We start from the raw sequence: 21,687 nt of genomic DNA on the forward strand, positions 1-21,687 counted from the left end.
CGGATGTATCAGAATTATTTACCTAGAACCCTGTTGAGGGATATGTAGGTTTTTAATCTACCATGTATACAAAAAATACTGCAACAAATAACTCTGAATAGCTGTTATTTCACAGGTGCATTATTCAGCTATTGCTATAAAATTGCTGCTTAACAAGCCACCTTAAAACAACAAGCATTTATTTCCTGTTCATGGGTCTGGTTTGGTGGATATAGGCCACGTTCAGCTGGTGTCTTTATGTCAGGCTGCAGGAATGAACACAGAGAGAGGCTTGACATCTTTATGATTTTGCACCTTCCCATCTAAGTATGCTTTTCCATTTTTTTAAGTATTTGGTTATGTCCTTCAGGTCTGTTTTGAAGTTTTCTTTATTTTGGCCCTGTGCAATTTTTGTTGAGTTTCTTCCTAGGTATTACATCTTTTAAGCCATCATTGTAAATTGAGTCTTTTTGTACACTAAATATTCTAACTGGTTATTTGTATTATAGAATTATTAATTTTGTATATTAATTTTGTGCCCCACTTCCCTTCTGAATTTTCTTACTGATATGGAAATTTAGATGGTTTTCATGGTACTCTCATGAGCTTTTCAGCTATACAATCCTATCAACTGTACAGTTCTAGTTTTTTAATTGATGCTATAGTAGCCCAAATTAGATAATTAGCTAGATACCTAAGTTGCTTTTTACATGAAGGACTTTTATCACAAAATTATTACTGTCATTATTAGTTTCTAAAATGCATGGTAGCACTTTTATTCTGTGAAAGAACAGGAAGACACTCAGACCAACATATTTCATAAGTTTTCATTACCTTCAGCACCTGTTTGAGCAGCTCTTTCACTGCCAGCAAGATCAACCAAATTCTGTAAGATAGATGACAATAAACCTTTAGGAAGCATAATGAGATAAAACCCAAACTACTGAAAGAACATTTAAAACACATAGTTTACTTGAACACCCCATCTGTAGCCTCATCTTTCACCCCACTGTTCAGGCCTTCCCTTGTCAAACTGATCTGTAACCCTTGTTCCTTCTTTGTAATACATCCTCCATAATGCCGCCAGAATAGGTTTTCTATTTCCTACACAAAGTTCAAAACCTTATCATATGAATGTGATTCTTTGCAATCTGGCACTTGTGTGGCCCCAGCATTATATCTATTCATGACTTACTCCTAACTCTAGCTGAACTACTCACTACACCCTAAACGCCTCATGTACTTCTACACTCCCAAGTGCTACCTTTTGCCATTCTCTTTGTTACTTCTAAAGTTCTAGACCGCCCCTAGTCTTTATTCAGGACCAAAGGCAAATGTTACCTGCTCAATGTAGCTTTGCTGATTTTATCCTGCCTCCTCCCGTACCTTGAATGAGTTGATCTTTTAACTGTACCCAGAGGTCATTATAGATATGACTCATTCTTACAGCACTTATTGTGTGGAGCTAGTCATTTGTCTCTGACTATACTGTAGCATCTTTAAAAGCACGGACCTCTTTCATTTCACAAATATTGTTGGAAAAAAGTGACTGTCGGGCTTCCCTGGTGGCGCAGTGGTTGAGAATCTGCCTGCCAATGCAGGGGACATGGGTTCGAGCCCTGGTCTGGGAAGATCTCACATGCCACGGAGCGACTAGGCCCGTGAGCCACAATTGCTGAGCCTGCGCAACAAGAGAGGCCGCGATAGTTAGAGGCCCGTGCACTGCGATGAAGAGTGGCCCCCACTTGCCGCAACTAGAGAAAGCCCTCGCACAGAAACGAAGACCCAACACAGCCATAAATAAATAAATAAATAAATAAATAAATAAATAAAAATTAAAAAAAAAAAAGTGACTGTCATCCTTCAGGCAGTATGTTAGGTACTAGGGATACGGCAGTGAATTCGACAAGTAAGGTCCCTGTCCTGATAGAGCTTATATTCTATATGGAGTGGTAAGAGGAGAGGAGGAAGTTGGCGAGAAGACAGAAGAAAACAGGTAGGAAACATAATCTGGTAAATGTAATACAGATAATTTAAAGAGAGACCTGGAAGAGGAAAAAAGGGACAGAGTAGATTCTCTGGACTGAGTGGTAGGGGTAGGCTTCCCATTAAGCTAAGATCTGGAATGACAGAGGGAGGCAGCCATGCAAAACCAAGGGAAGCACAGTGCAGATTAAAAGAGCAGCCACAGTCACAAAACAGAAGTGAACTTGGTATGCTCAAAAAATAAAAAGGGCAACATGGCAGAGTTGGTGAAGTGGCGATGGGACAACATAGCATAAGAGGAGGTAGGAGTCAGATTATGCAGAGCTTTGTAAGTAGGGGTAAGAACGTTGGATTTTCCAAGCACAATGGGAAGCCAAGAGAGGGCTTTAAGCAAAAGAGTGACGTATCTTGATTTAACTTTCTGAAAGATCAACCGTGGCACCCTAGATGGAGAATGAACTGGAGAGGGGCAGAAGTGGCAGCAGTTAGCCCAGTTAGGAGGTTAGTGCAGGAATCTAAGAGAGAGATGATGGTGGCTTGGGCTAGGGACGTCGTAGTGGAGACAGTATGTAGTGGAGGGATGTCCTCTTTATTTTTTAATCTGAGAGCCCAGTAAATATTCTTAATGCATTAAAAGAAAGTCAGAGATTTAAGTTACCTCTCTCTTTGAGGAGTAGGCAGGTAATTACGTACTCCTGCTTTACAGTCCTGTCTCAGATACTGCTTTATCTAAAATACTCAAAGAAGTCTAATCATTGTTATATAGTATCTACTACAAGTGATCTAGATATATAATAAAGGGGAAAAGTGGTGATGAAAGCATGAATTAAGGCAAAAAGATGAGAACAAGCATTTGTGTTCAAAGGCACTAAGAAGCTCAGTCTATCTATAAGAGAGGAGCTTATGTGGACCATAAGGAAGCAAAGTAAGACTGGTTAAGCCAGATCTTGCCCAAGGAAATGCCACAACAAAAGTAGTGCTGAGTGACATCAGAAATCTGCATAACAGACCAAAGAAAGGAAGACCAGAGTCCTAGAGGCCAGGTTCAGGAGAATGATAGAGTAATTCAAGACAGATGAGAACCTAAATGAGTATGACACCCAAGGGAATGATGACAGGTAGAATCAGGAAGAAATGGTGATGACTGGAGAAAAGGGAAAGCAGGAAAAAATGAGCCAAAATTGACTTGGGTTTCCAGCCTAGGTGACCAGGATAATGCTAGTATTACTGGAAAAAGGAATATTCATTATAATAGGAAGAAATTAATTTGGTTTTAGACCCACTGAAGTTTGAGATAACAGTGGGACAATGTTTAGAAAGACATGAATTAGATCTCAGAGACTCAATGGTGAAAAACTGAAAGCATTTCCTCTAAGATCAGGAACAAGACAAGGATGTCCACTCTCATCACTATTATTCAACATAGTTTTGGAAGTCCTAGCCATGGCAATCAGAGAAGAAAAAGAAATAAAATGAATACAAATTGGAAAAGAAGAAGTAAAACGGTCACTGTTTGCAGACGATGTGATACTATACATAGAGAATCCTAAAGATGCCACCAGAAAACTACTAGAGCTAATCAATGAATCTGGTAAAGTTGCAGGATATAAAATTAATGCACAGAAATCTCTTGCATTCCTATACACTAATGATGAAAAATCTTACAGAGAAATTAAGGAAACACTCCCATTTACCATTGCAACAAAAAGAATAAAATACCTAGGAATAAACCTACCTAGGGAGACAAAAGACCTGTATGCAGAAAACTATAAGACACTGATGAAAGAAATTAAAGATGATACCAACAGATGGAGAGATATACCATGTTCTTGGATTGGAAGAATCAATATTGTGAAAATGACTATACTAGCCAAAGCAATCTACAGATTCAATGCAGTCCTTATCAAATTACCAATGACATTTTTTTACAGAACTAGAACAAAAAATCTTAAAATTTGTATGGAGACACAAAAGACCCCGAATAGCCAAAGCAGTCTGGAGGGAAAAAACTGGAGCTGGAGGAATCAGACTCCCTGACTTCAGACTATACTAGAAAGCTACAGTAATCAAGACAATATGGTACTGGCACAAAAACAGAAATATAGATCAATGGAACAGGATAGAAAGCCCAGAGATAAACCCATGCACCTATGGTCAACTAATCTATGACAAAGGAGGCAAGGATATACAATGGAGAAAAGAGAGTCTCTTCAATAAGTGGTGCTGGGAGAACTGGACAGCTACATGTAAAAGAATGAAATTAGAACACTCCCTAACACCATACTCAAAAATAAACTCAAAATGGACTAGAGACCTAAATGTAAGACCGGACACTACAAAACTCTTAGTGGAAAACATAGGAAGAACACTCTGACATAAATCACAGCAAGATCTTTTTTGATCCACCTCCTAGAGTAATGGAAATAAAAACAAAAATAAACAAATGGGACTTAATGAAACTTAAAAGTTTTTGCACAGCGAAGGAAACTACAAACAAGATGAAAAGACAACCCTCAGAATGGGAGAAAATATTTGCAAATGAATCAATGAACAAAGGATTAATCTCCAAAATATGTAAACAGCTCACGCAGCTCAATATTAAAAAAACAAACAACCCAATCCAAAAATGGGCAGAAGACCTAAATAGACATTTCTCCAAAGAAGACATACAGATGGCCAAGAAGCATATGAAAAGCTGCTCAACATCACTAATTATTAGAGAAATGCAAATCAAAACTACAATGAGGTATCACCTCACACCAGTTAGAATGGGCATCATCAGAAAATCTACACACAACAAATGCTGGAGAGGGTGTGGAGGAAAGGGAACCCTCTTGCACTGTTGGTGGGAATGCAAATTGAAACAGCCACTATGGAGAACAATATGGAGGTTCCTTAAAAAACTAAAAATAGAATTATCATATGACCCAGCAATTCCACTACTGGGCATATACCCAGAGAAAACCGTAATTCAAAAAGACACATGTACCCTGATGTTCATTGCAGCACTATTTACAATAGCCAGGACATGAAAGCAACCTAAATGCCCATCGACAGACGAATGGATAAAGAAGATGTGGTACGTATATACAATGGAATATTACTCAGCCATAAAAAGGAATGAAATTGGGTCATTTGTAGAGACATGGATGGATCTAGAGACTGTCATACAGAGTGAAGTAAGTCAGAAAGAGAAAAACAAATATCGCATATTAACGCATATTTGTGGAACCTAGAAAAATGGTACAGATGAACCGGTTTGCAGGGCAGAAACTGAGACACAGATGTAGAGAACAAACGAATGGACACAAAGGGGGGAAAGTGGTGGTGGGGTGGTGGTGGTGGGATGAATTGGGAGATTGGGATTGACATGTATACACTAATATGTATAAAATGGATAACTAATAAGAACCTGCTGTATAAAAAAATAAATAAAATAGAACTCAGAGACTTTAGAAACAATAAATATTTGACCATCATCAACACAGAAACGGTAACAAGGGCAAACAAGGGAAGAAAAGCCACAGAACACTCCTGTGCTTTGATTAAGAGCGTAGGAGGAAAGAAGCCACAAAAGGGAATAAAGGAGCAGAGCTAAGAGCACCTGGATGTTATTACTCCAGAAAGGCCAGGAGACACTCATAAAAAGACCACCTCCAAAGAGCCAGAAAAAGACTCTTTGGGGAAGGCTTCTTTCCAAGGTGATACTTAGAGTAAGCGGGAAGTCTGGAGTGTTGGACCAGACGGTATCTATGGTCCCTAGATGATGGAGCAGCAAATAATATAAGAAAAGACACCAAACAGATCACTGAATATGTCCAGCTAAATTATAATTAAATATAATTATAATTAAACTTAATTTATAATTAAAGCTAAACTATAAGAGAAAAGTTAAAATTGTAGTGATGTATCACAGGCCAGGTTTGGAAAACAAAACAGAAGTTAGGTTTTATGTTTTTCGTTGTTGTTAAAGACTAGTCTACTAAAATAAATGATATACTTGTATAGTAAAATAACTGAGGTGAACTAGAATTAGATACTTAATTAAGACTCTGATTTTTCAAAATCTGAAAAACAAACATATTATAGATTTATTACTTTTTCCCCTGAAGTTTTCAAATCAAATCGAGAAATCTTACATCATATCCCACATCAAACTAAAGAATTTAGGCCTTGAAGACAGAGAATAAAGCAATAATGGTAAGGAATAGAAAGGAAGCACAAAAAAAGAGAAATGATACAGTGCAGCAAGGAGGAATGTTTGCATAATGCTTATATTCACTTACCAACAAACAGGTATTGAATATAAACTATGTACAATGTGTTGGAGTTACAAAGATAAAGGAGATATCACTCTTCCCTTCAAGGGATTTATAGTCTAAAACACTGTTTATAATACAAAGCTTATTTTCTTATTGTACTTAACTATGAACTTGAATAATCTGATTTATTTTTTAACTATCTCACCCAGGTTTTTGTTCATCTCATAAGTCTCAATACCATTGGCAGAGATTAAAAAAACCCTCAAATCCCCAAAACCACACACACACACACAAAAAATCACCAAATTCCAAGATTACTTTAACTCTTAAATGTGCATGGAATCAACCCTTCCTCAATTACTAGTTAGGGAAAGCCTCAACTCCTACAGTTCTTACATCTAAAGTTCAGGAAATGGCAGCTGTAAGATCACAGGAAGTAAGATTCTCTGAACTCTTCCTACATATCCGCTAGTAATCTCATGTTAGTGATGAGACTAAACTACCAATTTATAGATGTTTTTGCCAATTAGTTAACAGTTCTCATGAAACCAAATATCCAGCAGCTAAATTAAATTTTGGTTCGGCTCATTTAGTACATTATCACGGTTCATCAATACTCACCAAATGGGACACCTTGACAGATCCTTCAAAATTAGAAGGTTCACCTTTCTCTCTACTTTCCAAAATCTAGAAAGAAAAGGCAACTTGTAGAAAAATTAGTGTATTTTTAATTGGAAAGACCAAATATAGAGAGAATTACCTACCATCCTAAAAATGGTATGAGAACGACTACTTCTTTGATTCATTTTTGTAATTCCATAATGCCTGTTCTCTGTAAAAGAGTCATATTTCAGCTGCGTATATTAAAATCCAAAGAAAAACACTAACTTGTATTTAAGTTTAGAAGTGAAAAGTGTGATTTAAAGCCTAAATACATTCAATTAAATAGTTTTTACACGTGTTTTGAAGAAATACAGTATAAAGTCTTACTTTCTCCCTTTGTGATCCACTTCAAAGCCATTTCTGATGTATAAACAACTTCTTCTGTGAGATCAGCCACATACACATTCCTCTGAAACAAGTTTAATTATGGGAAAAGTAGAGAAATATAAGTCACTTAAAATTTTGCATTTCAAAAAGAAAGTGCAAACTATTACAGAATTCATTTGTGGAAGTTGAGTAGAAAATGGGTACTTTTATTCTGTACAAAAATAACAACTAAATCTATGCTATTTACAATTTATTTCCTGTACCAAAATACACCGAATTCTAACCTGATACTTCCAGCTTGCTCTTTTTAGGCACTTATGCCACAATATTATAGCTGTCAATATTTAAAAACTATACATGTTACTTAAGAGATAATCTCTATAAATGTTTAAGAAAGAAAATAAAAAACAAACCATAGTAACAGGAGACACTTTAAAATATATAGAAATTAAAGGCAAATGTTCAAGAAAAATAATCTCAATGAGTAACTCTATTTTTTGAGCCACTCTGTTAACTCTGTTACTCACATTGAAGTCTTCCCGAATTATTAAAGGCTTCATTTTTTCAGTGCCACAGAGTAAGTCTGTAATGGTTTCATTGTATATCTCCATGTAAGACACACGTAAAAGAAATTCCCTATCAGGAAACTAGAAGAAAAAGATATGTGAAAACATATCAGAAAACATCAGAGATCATCCAATTATGAAAACCTAATAATGAATGCTTATGTGCTAATATTAAATATTAAAATATTCTTTGAGAAACTATCTTTTAAAAATTTTTATTTATTTTTTAGTTGATGTGTAGTTGACCTATTCCACTGTTAGTTCCTGGCACACAACATAGTGATTCAATATTTCCATACATATCAAAATGATCACATGATAAGTCTAGTTACCATCTCTCACCATACAAAGATGTTACAATATTATTGACAATATTCCCCATGCTGCACATTTCATCCCTGTGACTCATTTATTTTCTAACTGGACATTTGTACCCTTTAATCTCCCTCACCTATTTCTCTCATTCCTCCAATTTCCCTCCCCTCTGACAACCACCTGTTTGTTCTCTGTATCTATGAGTCTGTTTCTGTTTTGTTTGTTCATTTGTTTTGTTTTTTAGATTCCACATATAAATGAAGTCATGTGGTATTTGTCTTTCAGGAAATCATTTTTGTAAAACAAACAAAAAACAAAACTTCCCCTGTGCTTCTATATTGATAATAACAAGCAACAACAACAGCAAAGCATTGTTTCAGAAATAATGAAAAGTATAGTATCATAGAATTATAACAGGAAAGTACTCAGCAGTCCAATTCTCTAACCTCAAAATAAAACCTACATATATTTAAGAAATTAAAAATAATTAAAATAATGATGAAAAAACTAATTTAAAACCAACTCAACTAATTAGCTTGCCTATTCTGACCTTCTGATTCCCTTGTCTTTTATCTAGTCTACTTTTTACTGCTACTTAATAATCACTGGTAGCTAAACAAAGGCAATGAGGACCTAATCATTGTGATAAGATTTTCCTGTTTCCTAATGCCCACTTTTTGGTGGGAGTACTGTTTCATGATTCAGAGGAAAGAATGAAAGAACTTTAAGCTTTGTAAGTTAGTAAGTTTGTGGGAAAAAAAATGAATGTATGCTATGCCTTCCTTCTTTCCTCATGGATAATCAAGAGATAACTATAAATATACTTCATCATTACAAGAGAACACTAAGGTTGCTATCCTATTATCACCACTTTTACCTGCATGTACTAGAAATTTAGCTAAATTATTTACCTTCTTAATTTTTTGGAAAATGTCATGTATTGCCCTGGGTATTACTCCCAAATAATCTTGTGACCCCAACATAGTATATGTTTTTCCTGATGCAGTCTGACCGTAGGCAAATATAGTACCTGCAAAAACAAAACACACACATGCAAAGATTAAAAATGAATCTATAATGTATAAAACTATCAATACTTGCTAAACAGACACCCAAGATTGAAATGTTTTTGCAGTGAATACACACCATTGTAGCCTTGTATGGCAGAATCTATGATTGGTACTGCTATTTCTTCATACACATTTTTAGTAGTTTCATTACTATGAAAGACACGATCTAAAAAACAAAACATAAAAGTTAAATCAAACAAATTAACTGTTTTCATTCTGAATTAGTAGTTGCCCACAGAAATAAAATTGTCAGGATATGGTATGATAAAAGATTTAAGACACAATGTTTCCTTCAACTTATTGGTCCTCTGAAAATACTCTTCTCTTCAGGTAAAATGTGTTGGTCCTCACACAGAAAAAATACAAGTCTGTTACCCTATGTGCTTTCAAGAGGCAGTAGGGCATCGTGGCTGAATATGGGGGTCCAGAATCAGACTGCCTGCAAATCTTGGTTCTGCCATTTACAGTGTGATTTTGGCCAAAGTGGTTGATGTCTCCGTGCCTCAGTTCCCTAATGTGTAAAATGGATATATATTATCTTCCTCATAGAATTATTGTGAACATATGTTAATACTTAGGAAATATAGACTATTACTATTCTTTGAGAAATGTTAATGTTTTTAACATACCTAGCAAGAAGGTCTAGCTCAAACGAAACCAAAAAATGCAGATATTTGGAAGAAAAGTACTGACCAAAGCTGAAGTGCTGCTAAAGGCTGGGTTTAGAGTAGCATTTGCACTGATGAATTCACAAGTCCAGGATGTGGTTCTCTGCTTTTGTTAGCACATTAAAAATAGACCACTCTTTTAGCGGTGCCCTCACATTAAAAAGCTCACAAGAAATGGATTTGTAAATCAGGAGGGAAATGTACAGACCTACAATGAGAAATTCAGTGATCACACTGCTTGCACCATGACCACACATCTGCCCTATCGGCAGGACAATATGGAAAACCAAAGTGCCATCTGAAGGCTGCTTAAGGGTCATGATTTTAGAGCATGGAGAAATGGCAGGATGATTCAAACTTTAATGTTATCTGTTTCAGACAGCTGGATGAGTCCAAAACCTTCACGGGCGTATATGGCTACTGAGAATCTGTGATACTTACGTTTTATAATCTCTGGCACATATTACCTTTTAAAAATTATGTTAATACCACCAAACATTCCTTTACCAGGAATCATTTTCTCTTCTACGTATCTTTGTGGCTTTCTAGTTAAACACTAATTTGACAACTTAATCACTTACTCCTGAGGTTGCTGACAGGCCGTCACTGTTGCTCTATGGTGCCTAAGTGGCAGCATGGTAGTGTGGCTGGAACACAGATCTGGAGCCTGACTCTTTCATTTGCTGGCTGTGTAACTCCAGGCCTCTCTGCTTCCTCATTAAAATGGGAAGGTACCAAATATATAGGCTTGTTAGGAGGATTAAATGAGTTAATATATATGAAGTGCTTAGAACAGTGCTTGGCACATTGTCAGCACTATATACATGCTAAATCAATACACAAATCAACCTAGTCAACCGTTAGGTCCTCCAAGTCCCTTTGTCCTAGCTAGCTCTCACTCATCCTGCAGGTCCCAGTGTAAGTGGTACCATTTCAGACACCTAGATTAGTTAGATCCCTGCTATAAACTCCCACAAAGCTTATGTCATCATAAGTGTAAATACTTGTTTAAAGCCTTTCTTTCCACCAAATAATATCCACAAAAGCAGAGGTAGGTCCCTGCTGTATTCTACCAGACAAAGAAGGAATATCTTCACTATTTATTCTTTAAAAAGTTTTGAAAAACAACTGAAAAAAAAGAAAAGAAAGGAAACAAACAACAACAAAAAAAGAAACAACAACAACAAAGAAACCAAACTGGAAGATCTTAAAGATGACTTGACATTAAATAACATATTTTGGGCTTACAGAGTTTTATGCCACAAGTATGTTGACAAATAAGAGGAAAAATGTTAATTTCAGTTAAAAGGCACTATGACTATAACTGTGTTTAATTTTTTATTTACTTATTTTTTTTTAATTATTGCTATGTTTTAAGTGTCAGTTTATTATCTTACTTAGCATACATGAATGGATGAACAATTTTTCAAAGTTTCCACTGAAGCAGTTTACTGAAGGCTTAGTTTGATCTTTAGTGACAAATCCAGTGTTATTCATAAGGCTTTTGTACTCATAATAGAAAAATGATACCAGGTTAACTTTTGATGCTGTTATAAACTTACCAAAATTGAAGGATTTACTCCCATCAACTTGATAAATTGTATTATTGTCAGTTTTCCAGTAAACTTGAGTATCTTTTCCAAGCGCCTCTTCTCTAAAAGAATAAAAAAACTGCATTTTAGAATAACTGGTCACAGAAGTTGTGTTACATGAAAGATAACTGAAAAGACCTCATCTTCTGATGAATATTTTAAAAGATGGTAATGACGTATACCATAAATAGGATAAATGTGGAAAATCCACCTTTGAGGGGTCAAAGGTGGATTTTAAATGGGGCTTCATGACCTCCTGCACTTTCATGGGAGTTTCTTTGTGAAGCTCTTCACTTCCACCTTCCAACCCAGTACTGGCGGCTGAAAAGATACGTTGAAAATGCAACTCTGATTATGTCCTTCTTGCTTAAAGCCTTTAAAAACCATCTGAAATCCTTAATTTGGCACATGACACCTGGATCATTGTAATTTCTCTCTTCGACCCACATCTTCCTCTAAATTCCTATATACACCCTAACTCCATACAAATCAACTGCCTGAAGGTCACTCCAAAATAAGATTCGAACCCTCTCTGCCTGGAATACCCTGACTTATGTTTCCATTAACTAACTTAACTGTTCTTTCATTCATGAAAAGTATCAGGAGTTTCCTACACAGCCCTGTCCCTCCCCTAAACTGTCATCTCACTTAAGGACTGAAGACTCCTCTAGCAAACATTCTCCACCTGTCTATCATAACACCTGTCATGATGTATTATAATGCTTTCTTTATGTAGCTTTCTTCTAATGCATTAATAAGCTTCTTAAAAATAGGAAATTCCTCATTTTGCTATTCTTATTTATTAAACACCCAGTAATGGTTAACAAATGTTTCTCAAACAAAATGTGTCAGCATTCTGGGGCAAGGGCCCGAGACAGGCAAAGCAAACAGACTTCATTTTCATTTCTTCCCCTTCCTGGTTTTTCTCTATAGCATTTATTACTCCAGTATCATCACTTAATATTCTATATTTTTCACTTTATTTTCTGTCTACCCCTTTAGAACGTAAGATCCACTGGGCAACGATGGTAGTGTGTGTTTAGTACAGTACACTGTACTAAAAAAAAAAAATCAATTTTGATGAATATCGGTCATTCAACATTCTGAACGTGGAGTTCAGTCACTGACTGAAGTGTTGAGTGTCTACTGAATACAATGCAACAAGACTGACTAGTTCTTGCGCTCAAGGAGTATACAGTAAAGGGGGAGAGAGAGTCAGTTAAATGTAAAATGACTAGCTGTGAAGAGTGCCAGTAAGGATTTTTCCTATTCGACTTTCCTGGGGGAGGGATGGGGAGCGCAGATGGGGGGGACGGCAGTGCAGCGCAGGGAGTAGGGTCTTTAATGTCGGCAAGCCTGAGTTATAGATTTAAGAGAATCCCACAGCCGGAAAGTATCCTCTAGATCCTCCGATCCTGGCCCGTCACTTTACACATAAGAAACCAAGGCACAAAGCGGGTCAATGGCCGAGTTTCTAGGCAGCGGAGCAGGAAGGAGCAGCGAGGACTCACTCCTCCGGCTCAGGCCCGGGCCGGAGGCCGCAACGGGAACCTGGGCAAGGTCTGGCCCACCTACCTGCTGTTGAGCGGCCGAACCCGCACGCAGACGGCGACGGCTCCTTCATCGGCCATCCTGCCGGGCTGGATCCCAGGAAACTGTACAAAAACCTCCGCGCCCGGCGCTTCTGAGCGTAAGAGTCACCCCGCCTTTAAATTTAAAATTTCCCAAACGCCGCGTCTGATTGAGCCGCGGCCTCGTGACGTCATAGGCCGTTCCATCTGCGTCGCGGCGCGGGGGACGTCAGGCCGGCGGCGCGTCCACGGATAAGGGTTGGGGGAGCAGTTTTCAGGGTCTGGAGGAAAAGGAAGCTTGGGGGTCGCAGAGAGAGGGTCCGGGAAGCTCGTGGCAAGAGGCTCTCAAGGTAATAGCAGAGGTAACTTGTTTGCTAAACGCCGTTGAAGTGCTGGCAGCCGTTTACAAACGCAATCCTCCACCCCACCCTTAAAGTTTGCAATCTGTGGAAAAACAAAGCCGAGAATTTTTTCTTCACTAACAAAAGAGAATTAGGACCTTTAAAGAATTACACTGTTTTTTTTGTTTTTTGTTTTAAATTTAAAACAAAACAAAACAAAAAGACACCTCAAATGCCGAGAGTTGAAAGTTACTGCCCAGCCCAGAAACAGAAGGATCTTGTGCTCCTTGGAAACTCTTGAGTTTAAGTTTTTCCTTTCCCTCTCTTTTTCTTTAAACTCCTTTTTGCCATTTTCTGTGAGTTCCTAAGAGATTGACTTAGGAAAAGAATTATTGAAGACTGGAAGAACTCGTTTAGTAGTGAGGTGAAACTTTTTTTTAGCAGAAATGGGAAAGTGATTCTAAATAATTCTTTCCCAGAAATAGTGCTTGGTTTCCTTTGTTTTAAATATGTGTCATAGTAAAGTATTAACATTTTCTTTAGGAGTAATTTCAGTTTTAGTTGATTTAAGAAGGATCAAGAATCATCCCCTTTTCCCTCACCAAAAATATGACCTGCAGTTACTAATAATTGTTCATTATTTAGAGGATTAGAAAACTACTGATTTAGTAAAACTATTTTGGAAGGTAATCTGGCAATATCAATAAAAAACTGAATTGCTGTCCTTTATGCCAGCAATTCTGCTTTTAAGGATTTATTTATAGATGTCTGAAGAATCTTGCTATATAGCCATACAGCTATTACTGTAGTTGCAGCCTCACATATAGTAGCAAATGACAGGAAACACATTAAATGTCAATTAATAGGAAATGGATGACATTTTATCACTACAATGAAGCATTATGTGGCCAGTAAAAAGAATGATACAGCTCTTTATGTGTACTTTAGAAAGTCATCCAAGATGTTTCATTAGCTGGAAGAATCCCAAGATGCAGAATTGTGTGCACAGTATGGTGCTATTTGATATTTTCAAAGGATATTTATATGTCTGCATATGCATACATAATTTCTGGAAAGATACACAGAATATACCTAGTTTCCTTAGAGAGGGAGGACTAAGTTAGATAAAATACCTATTTTTCATTGTATACTGTTCTGTAATTATTAATATTTTAAGCATGCAAATATTAAGTAGTTTCATTCAACTTAAAGAAACTAGCTGGTAGAAAAAAAAAGTAGACAAAATGAGTTTGTTCATTCAAGATTTGTTTTGGTTAACCAAGAGTAGCCTAATCAAAATACTACCCTTTTTTTGCGGCTGAACTGTGAAAATACTTGGCTGTATCTAATAAGATAATACAGAGTTAAGAAAAGTGTGTTTTAACTGATTTTTTAAAAACGGTGGGCAAATATTGCACATTTTTAGCTTAAGGGAAGGAGCCTGTGAAGAGGAGGAAGGGACATATACTTAATGAAAGAAAGTCTCTAACAACAAAAGGGGAATTGATTCAAGAGCACAGAGGAGGATTAGCCTTTCATATTTGTGCTCATGATTGATGCCATGGCTGTTTTTGTTATCATCATAACAGCTGACGTTTATTGAAGATTTACTATTGCCAGGGGCTCTGTTATATGCTCTACAGGCATTTTTTTCATTTACTTTTTCAAATATGTCACTAAGAAATTTTCATTGAGCACCTACTATGTACCAGACATGGTTCTAGGCTTACGAGGCACAGAGTGAATAGACTAGAAAAGTACCTGCTTTCGTAGAGCTATTATTCTCTCAGGGGAGATGGATAATTCACAAATCTATGTCTGTATATCTGTATCTATATATATACCCATATCTATGTCTATATCTATATCTATATCTATATCTATATATCTATCAAGTAGTGATGAAGACTGAGAAGAAAAGTAAAGCCAGATCTGGGGAGAGAGGGAGTAATAAGGTGGGGGATAGGGGGTGCCAGTTCCTTATGAAACGTTCTTGTGGGAAGAAGCAGACAATGCATAATAAATGTGTAAGTAACTTATGAGGAGAGCGTGGGCCACTGTAGATAGGGTACTCAAGAAAGGCCTAGGGGGGATGGTTGAGGCCTTGTATGATAAGAATTAGCCAGACTTGGGAGGGTGGGAGAGAGGGCTTACCAGATGGAGTGACAAGTAAGTCAAAGGACCCAAGGCTTGTATAAGTTTGTCATGTGTCTGAGGCACAGAAGGAAGGCCCCCATGGCTTGAGCATTTGGGGCAATGGAGAAAGGTCCTGTGGGATCTTGTCATGTTAAAATGTTATTCTAATGGTGAGGGGAAGCCTATAGAAGGTTTTATGCAAGGGAGTGAAAAGGGATTCACTAATTCCTTCAAACAAGATTTTCTTTTCTATTTCATTATGAAAATAGAAGCAGCCAGAAGAAACCTTGCACTGATTCCTGCCAACCTGTCTACCCACGTAACGTCTGTGCCCATTTACCTCGTCTTCCAGATTTTAGATAGATGAAGAACTGTCTGTCCTCCATTCTGAAAATCTCTCCATGTGGGCCCTAGATCCTACCCCTTTCCTCTTACTCTTGTCTGTCTCGCATAGTCATTTCCCCTGCTTTAATAAACTGGTCTCATCAGCAAACATGTGCCTTTATTTCTCCCATCTTGGATATTTAATAAATACTACAAACTTTCTAATATCAAAACCTGCTAATATCAAAACTTTCTAATATCAAATTTTCCCCTCAAAACCCGCTTGATCCACCGTTTTCTGCAGGTTAGTTTACAGCAAATCCACCTTTCAGTTACCCAGGTCATAAACTATGGAATCATGATGCTTGACTTCTTTTCTCTCAGAGTTTACATTCAATGTGTCTGAATGTCTGTTGGGACTACCTAGAGAATATTCCAGAATATGAGCATTTATCACAACTTCTGCTATCTGCCTGGTCCAAAATACCATCTCTTCCTGGTCTTCATGTTCTACGTTTGTGTTGCCCCCTGCCACCCCCCAACCCTGGTCTATTCTCAACCTAGCAAATTGAGTGATCTTTTAAAAATGTAAGTTAGGTCATGTTAATCCTCTCTCAAGACCCCCATGGCGACCCTCACCCTGATTTTTTTCAGAATAAAGCCTATAGGCTCAGCTGTCTCCCAGGCCTTACGTGATCTTGCCCCTTGTGGCCCCTCTGGCCTTCCCTGCTACCATTCTCCCTTTTGCTCTCTCCCCTCCAGCCACAGCAGCCTCTTGGTAGTTTATTGAATACTGGACTCGCTCCCTCTTAAGGCCTTTGCACTGGCTACTCTGCCTGGTGGGCTCTTACCCCAGATTTCCATGTTTTCTTCTTCCATTTAATTCTGGCATCTGCTCAGATGTCATCTTCTCAGAACTCTGTCTGTATAAAATAACAACTCTCTTGTCTACTACTTCTGTTTCTTTACTCTTCTTTTTTTTTTTTTTTTTAACAATTGACATTTTTATTACCATTATCAGGCTCACTGTTATTTCTCCTCCAAACAGTTTTCACCATATATAATTCCTTTCATAAAAGATGAAAGCATTTTGAAAATAGGCTATTAACAAATATTTATTGAGCACTTCCTAAATCTTAATATGTTAAATAAGATCTTAGTCACCACAAATGTTTATGAGGTTTTTTTATCCCATATTTTTATAAATAAGTAATTCAATTTACAGAGTTTAAATGTCTCACTGAAGTTTATCCAATTAGTAAATGACTTATCCAGAATATAAATTCAATATTTTCTTCCACTAGAGAATGAGCTCATTGCCCGCTGACATCCCCAAATTTCTCCCACCCATTCTCATTACTGTCTTTACTCTTCTTTTAAAATATTACTTATGTCTTTCTGATATAATATATATGTATTAATTTATGTCTATGTTATCTGTCTTCTCCCACCAGATTGTCAACTCTGTGAGGATAGCAACTTAGTGTTTTTTTTTTTTTTTTAATAAACTTATTTTATTTATTTATTTTTGTCTGCATTGGGTCTTCGTTGCTGTGCGCGGGCTTTCTCTAGTTGTGGTGCGTGGGCTTCTCATTGTGGTGGCTTTAGGCTCTAGAGCGTGGGCTCAGTAGTTGTGGCACACGGGCTTAGTTGCTCCGCGGCATGTCGGATCTTCCCGGACCAGGGCTCGAACCTGTGTCCCCAGCATTGGCAGGTGGATTCTTAACCACTGCGCCACCAGGGAAGCCTAGCAACTTAGTTTTTATTTACTCCTTATACCCTGACCTAGAAAGATACTTGCAGTTTAGTAAACATTCAATTTAAAAAATTGCTCATTCAATTACTCAATAAATTGATATATTTATTACTCAGTAATATTGCCTATAAATTAAAATATTCAGTTGCTCAATAATATTGACATAATTTCTGAAAAGATACATGGAATACACTTAATTTCCTTTGGAGGGGAGGACTGAGAAAACAAACCTACCTTTCATTGTATACTATTTCATAATTATTAATATCTTAGTGAATATTACTTTCTCCCCAAGTTAAGAAATTAGTAGATAAAAACTGTAAATAAAATAGTCTACTCTTTTGTATTCTATTCAATATTGCTTTGGTTAACCAAATGTGAGCTAGTATAGACTACTTTTCTCACAGCTAAATTTTGAAGATGCTGGGTATATCTAATAAGATAACACAGAGTTAAAGAAGCTATGTTTTAATTTAAATTAAGTGGTTAGGGAGGGCAAAGAGATTTGTTAAAGATAAACAACGGCATATTAAAAATTTTAAGAGTTTATTTGATCAAAAGCTGATTTGAATCAGGCAGCATCCAGTCTAACAGAAAGGAGCTCCAAGGACCAGTATAAAATGGAAGACTTTTATAGGCACAAGGGGACAGGAAGTTATACTGGGCAAAAAAAGCGGGTTGGTAATTGAAAAGTTACTTTTCTTTAGGGGATGGCCAGGTTCTGTCAGTCAGATTACCTAACTGATTAGGCCATTCCTGATTGACTGGTTTACGATTCCATTTCTGGGTGAGCTAAAACTGTAATTAAGTTCAATCTCAGTTTGTGGATATGGGGCTTAACATAAGTGACTCCATTTTGGGCATGTTGTTTTGTTTTTAACAGACTAAAGAACTTGTCTGAAGTTAAGGAACTTCTGGAGAGAGAGGCTTAAAATTTGGATGCATACCGTTTCTTTAAAAGGTAATCAAAAGTTTTATTGATTAACTTTTTTTTCTTACCTGAAAGATTAATACATGCATGTGATGAAAAATTTAAGTAGTACCAGAAGAGTCACAGTGAAAAGAAATCTTCTTCCCACGTATGATCCCCAGGGTGCTAGTTTATCTCCCCAAAGGCAACTGTGCCATATTCTAGAGCATTATCCTCAAATTAATCTATAGATACACACATATATGTATCTTTTTCTATATTGCATATCTTTTTACACAAATAGGTACCTGCTATACATGCTGTAGTGCATTTTGCTTAAAATGTGATCTTTACATACGTATTTTAATTCAGTTTAAAAGTAAAGTGAATTTCTGAGGCATGTTAATTGCATACACTTCCATGTTGACTTTTAAATTACTGGGTTTTTTTTGTTTGTTTGTTTTGTTTTGAAATCAAATTTGTGTTTATTTCTGCTGAAGCTGCAGAGGGCACTGTAATCCTTCCGAAAGCATGACGTAGCCTTAGATAGTGCTTTGCAGTTCTTGAATGTGGTGTAAATTTTAGGATTTGGAGAAGATCCTGGTATTAAAAATATGCATCATTTCAAATTACTTACTTATACTCAGTTCTTTTATGCATCTCATATAAAATTAATTGCAGTATATTTGTATTATGCCATCACCTTCAACAGGAGTAATTTTTGTTTAATAGATACTATGTTTAATTTCCAAAGCACAAGTCTTGCTTTAGTTTTATGACAACTATTTGTGATGATCCCAGACATAGCATCCTTTTCTTTTTAATCATGGTTACACAGGGTTTGTGTGGCATCTTGGAAACTGCACTGACCTGGGTCAGTCTAATTCCACCATTTATAAACTATTGCCTCACTAAAAGATCATTTATCTCTGTGATTCACCATTTTCTCATCCACAAAATGGGGAAATTGGTATTTCTAAGGTTCCTTTCAGCTACAATAAGTGTATAACGTCTTCATAAAAAAAGAAACTTGTTAAAATTGAGTATGGATGAGTGTCAAGTAGAATATGGACGTGTGAGGGGGTGCGAAAAGCAATCTAGGTTACAGACAAAATCTGAGGTAGTCATAGTGCCACAGAGACTTATGGCAGTCCACCAAAATCCATTCCCCTCTTCCTGTCCAGAAGGTAAGACTACCCTCCCAGCCTGTCTTACACCTTGTCTGCTACTTCTAGGACTAGATAATAAAAACTTCACAGGTGCACTTTTCCTCCCTCGTCCTTGGTGAATATCCCTCCTCTTTCCCTCATTGACTGTTCCAGACCTTGACCACTCTCCTCAACCCTGGGTCCCATCCTCAACTTTACTGAGAAATCACAGCTGTCAGGCAAACCATGTCTCATCTCCCAGCCCTCCCACCCCTACAGCCTGAACTCCAACTGATCTATATCCCCACCAATTCTTGCCACTTTTCATGCCCTTCCTGAGAATGAGGTGTCTGCCATTTCTGAGATGGATCCTTCCATTTATGCCCTCGATTCTTTCCTCTCAGTCTCCTCCAGGACTTTGCTTCAGCAATTATTCTTTATTTCAGAAAAATGCTAGAAAACAACAAAAATAAGAATCATCTGTAATTCCAGTACGCTAAAAAATTATCTAGGGCTGTCAAGTGAATATTCTTTACCACTCACCCATCAAATTTCATCTTCCCTAAAGTGACTTATGTTAATTAAGTTCCTTTCCAATCTTTTTTTGAATAGATGCAAGAAATCTATATAGAGAAGCAGCCACATTTATATTTTCAAGAATGGAATCATTCTCTACTTATTGGTGTGCAATTTGCTTTTTACACTAACAGATCAGCATGTAGATCTTCCTTATTTTTGTCTGCCTAATACTCAATTTTATGGTTACATTGTAGTTTATTTAGCCAATTTTTTATGGAAATTTAGATTGTTGCCAATTTTTTCATTATAGCTTATAATACAAAATCCATCTATGTATTGATACATCTTTACACTTTCATGATTTTATTTTCATAGAATAGATTGCTAGAAGTTAAAATATTGACCCAAATGATATGCTTGTTTTGAATTATAATAAGTACTACCAAATTGCTTCCTAAATAATTTGTATTACAGCCAAGAGTATGTGAGTGTTCATTTCTCCATTCCTTCACCATCACTTGATATTATCAGTATTTCTATTTTTTCAATTTTATGGGGAAAAAGGATATTTTATTGTTTTAATTTGCAGTTCCCTGACTGCAAATAGGATTGAATGTCCTTTTATTGCTTATTAGTAATATTTATATCTTATTTTTTGAATTCTCTATTTGGATTAAATAGTCCTTTGCTTCTGTGCCCATTTTTTAAAAATATGGATTGTGTATCTGTTCAAATATTTTGCTTACTTTTTAAAATTTAGCTGTTTGTTTTCTAACTTTTGAGTCTTAAGAGTTATTTATATATCCTAGATACAAGTCCTTTACCAGATGTTATTTACATATATATGCTCCCAGTTTATGATTTGTCTTAACAATGTCTTTCACACAACAAATGTTTGTAATTTTTATGAAGCCCAATTTATCATTTTTTTCTTTTATGTATTGCACTTTTGGTGTCATATCTAGGAACTGTTGGCCTAACCCAGGGTCACAAAGGTTTTCTCCTATGTTTACTTTTAAAGTTTTATAGGTTTAGATTTTAAATTATGTCTATGGTCTATTTTGAGTTAATTTTTATATAAGATGTGAGGTATGGATTTATGTTCATTTTTGGCATATGCATAGTCATTTGTGCCAGCACCATTCCTTGAAAATATTCTCTAGACTACATTGAATTGCCATTGTACCTTTCTAAAAAAGCCATTCGATCTTTTTGTTTGTGTCTGTTCCTGGACTCTCTGTTTCATTCCATTGATATATATGTCTATCTTTAATTGTTATTGTTTTAAGCTACTAAATTTTAGGGCAGTTTGTTATACAGCAATATATACCTGACAGAGTCACTGTCGGGAACGGTGAAATGTCTGAGATTTTACCCTTCTTGTAAGCTGACAAGTTAGCCTACCACAATTTCATGGATGCTGGTAGAAGACTTCTGGGTCAGGGATGAGGAAAAGTTTATTACTTATAAAAAACAAAAATTTATTACTTATTACTGCAATAACAGTAGCCAGAATATCAGCATTTTTGTACTGTTTTTTTTTAAAAATTTTTA

The 21,687-nt window shown here is 36.5% G+C and overlaps 1 protein-coding gene and 1 long non-coding RNA gene across 8 annotated transcripts in view; one reads left to right on the forward strand and one right to left on the reverse strand.

Annotated features, from left to right (window-relative positions):
* The window catches only part of CENPE (centromere protein E), a 73,891-nt gene extending 60,756 nt beyond the window's left edge, over positions 1–13,135 (reverse strand). For all 7 annotated transcript variants that reach the window (XM_057547325.1, XM_057547326.1, XM_057547324.1 and 4 more), the window contains exons 1-9: positions 13,004–13,135; positions 11,399–11,490; positions 9,245–9,334; positions 9,010–9,128; positions 7,745–7,864; positions 7,218–7,299; positions 6,992–7,059; positions 6,849–6,914; positions 814–865 (exon numbers count right to left, since the gene is read on the reverse strand). In XM_057547325.1, the coding sequence (XP_057403308.1) occupies positions 814–865; positions 6,849–6,914; positions 6,992–7,059; positions 7,218–7,299; positions 7,745–7,864; positions 9,010–9,128; positions 9,245–9,334; positions 11,399–11,490; positions 13,004–13,059 (745 nt within the window). In that variant the 5' untranslated portion in view covers positions 13,060–13,135. The remainder of the gene's footprint in view (positions 1–813; positions 866–6,848; positions 6,915–6,991; positions 7,060–7,217; positions 7,300–7,744; positions 7,865–9,009; positions 9,129–9,244; positions 9,335–11,398; positions 11,491–13,003) is intronic.
* Positions 13,136–13,260: 125 nt separating this feature from the next.
* LOC130708255 (uncharacterized) overlaps positions 13,261–21,687 on the forward strand; it is an 89,301-nt gene continuing 80,874 nt past the window's right edge. Inside the window, exons 1-2 of the long non-coding RNA XR_009008403.1 lie at positions 13,261–13,349; positions 18,440–18,517. This is a non-coding gene — a long non-coding RNA (uncharacterized LOC130708255). The remainder of the gene's footprint in view (positions 13,350–18,439; positions 18,518–21,687) is intronic.

This window comes from Balaenoptera acutorostrata, chromosome 5 (genome assembly GCF_949987535.1).
Source record: "Balaenoptera acutorostrata chromosome 5, mBalAcu1.1, whole genome shotgun sequence".
NCBI lineage: Eukaryota > Metazoa > Chordata > Mammalia > Artiodactyla > Balaenopteridae > Balaenoptera > Balaenoptera acutorostrata.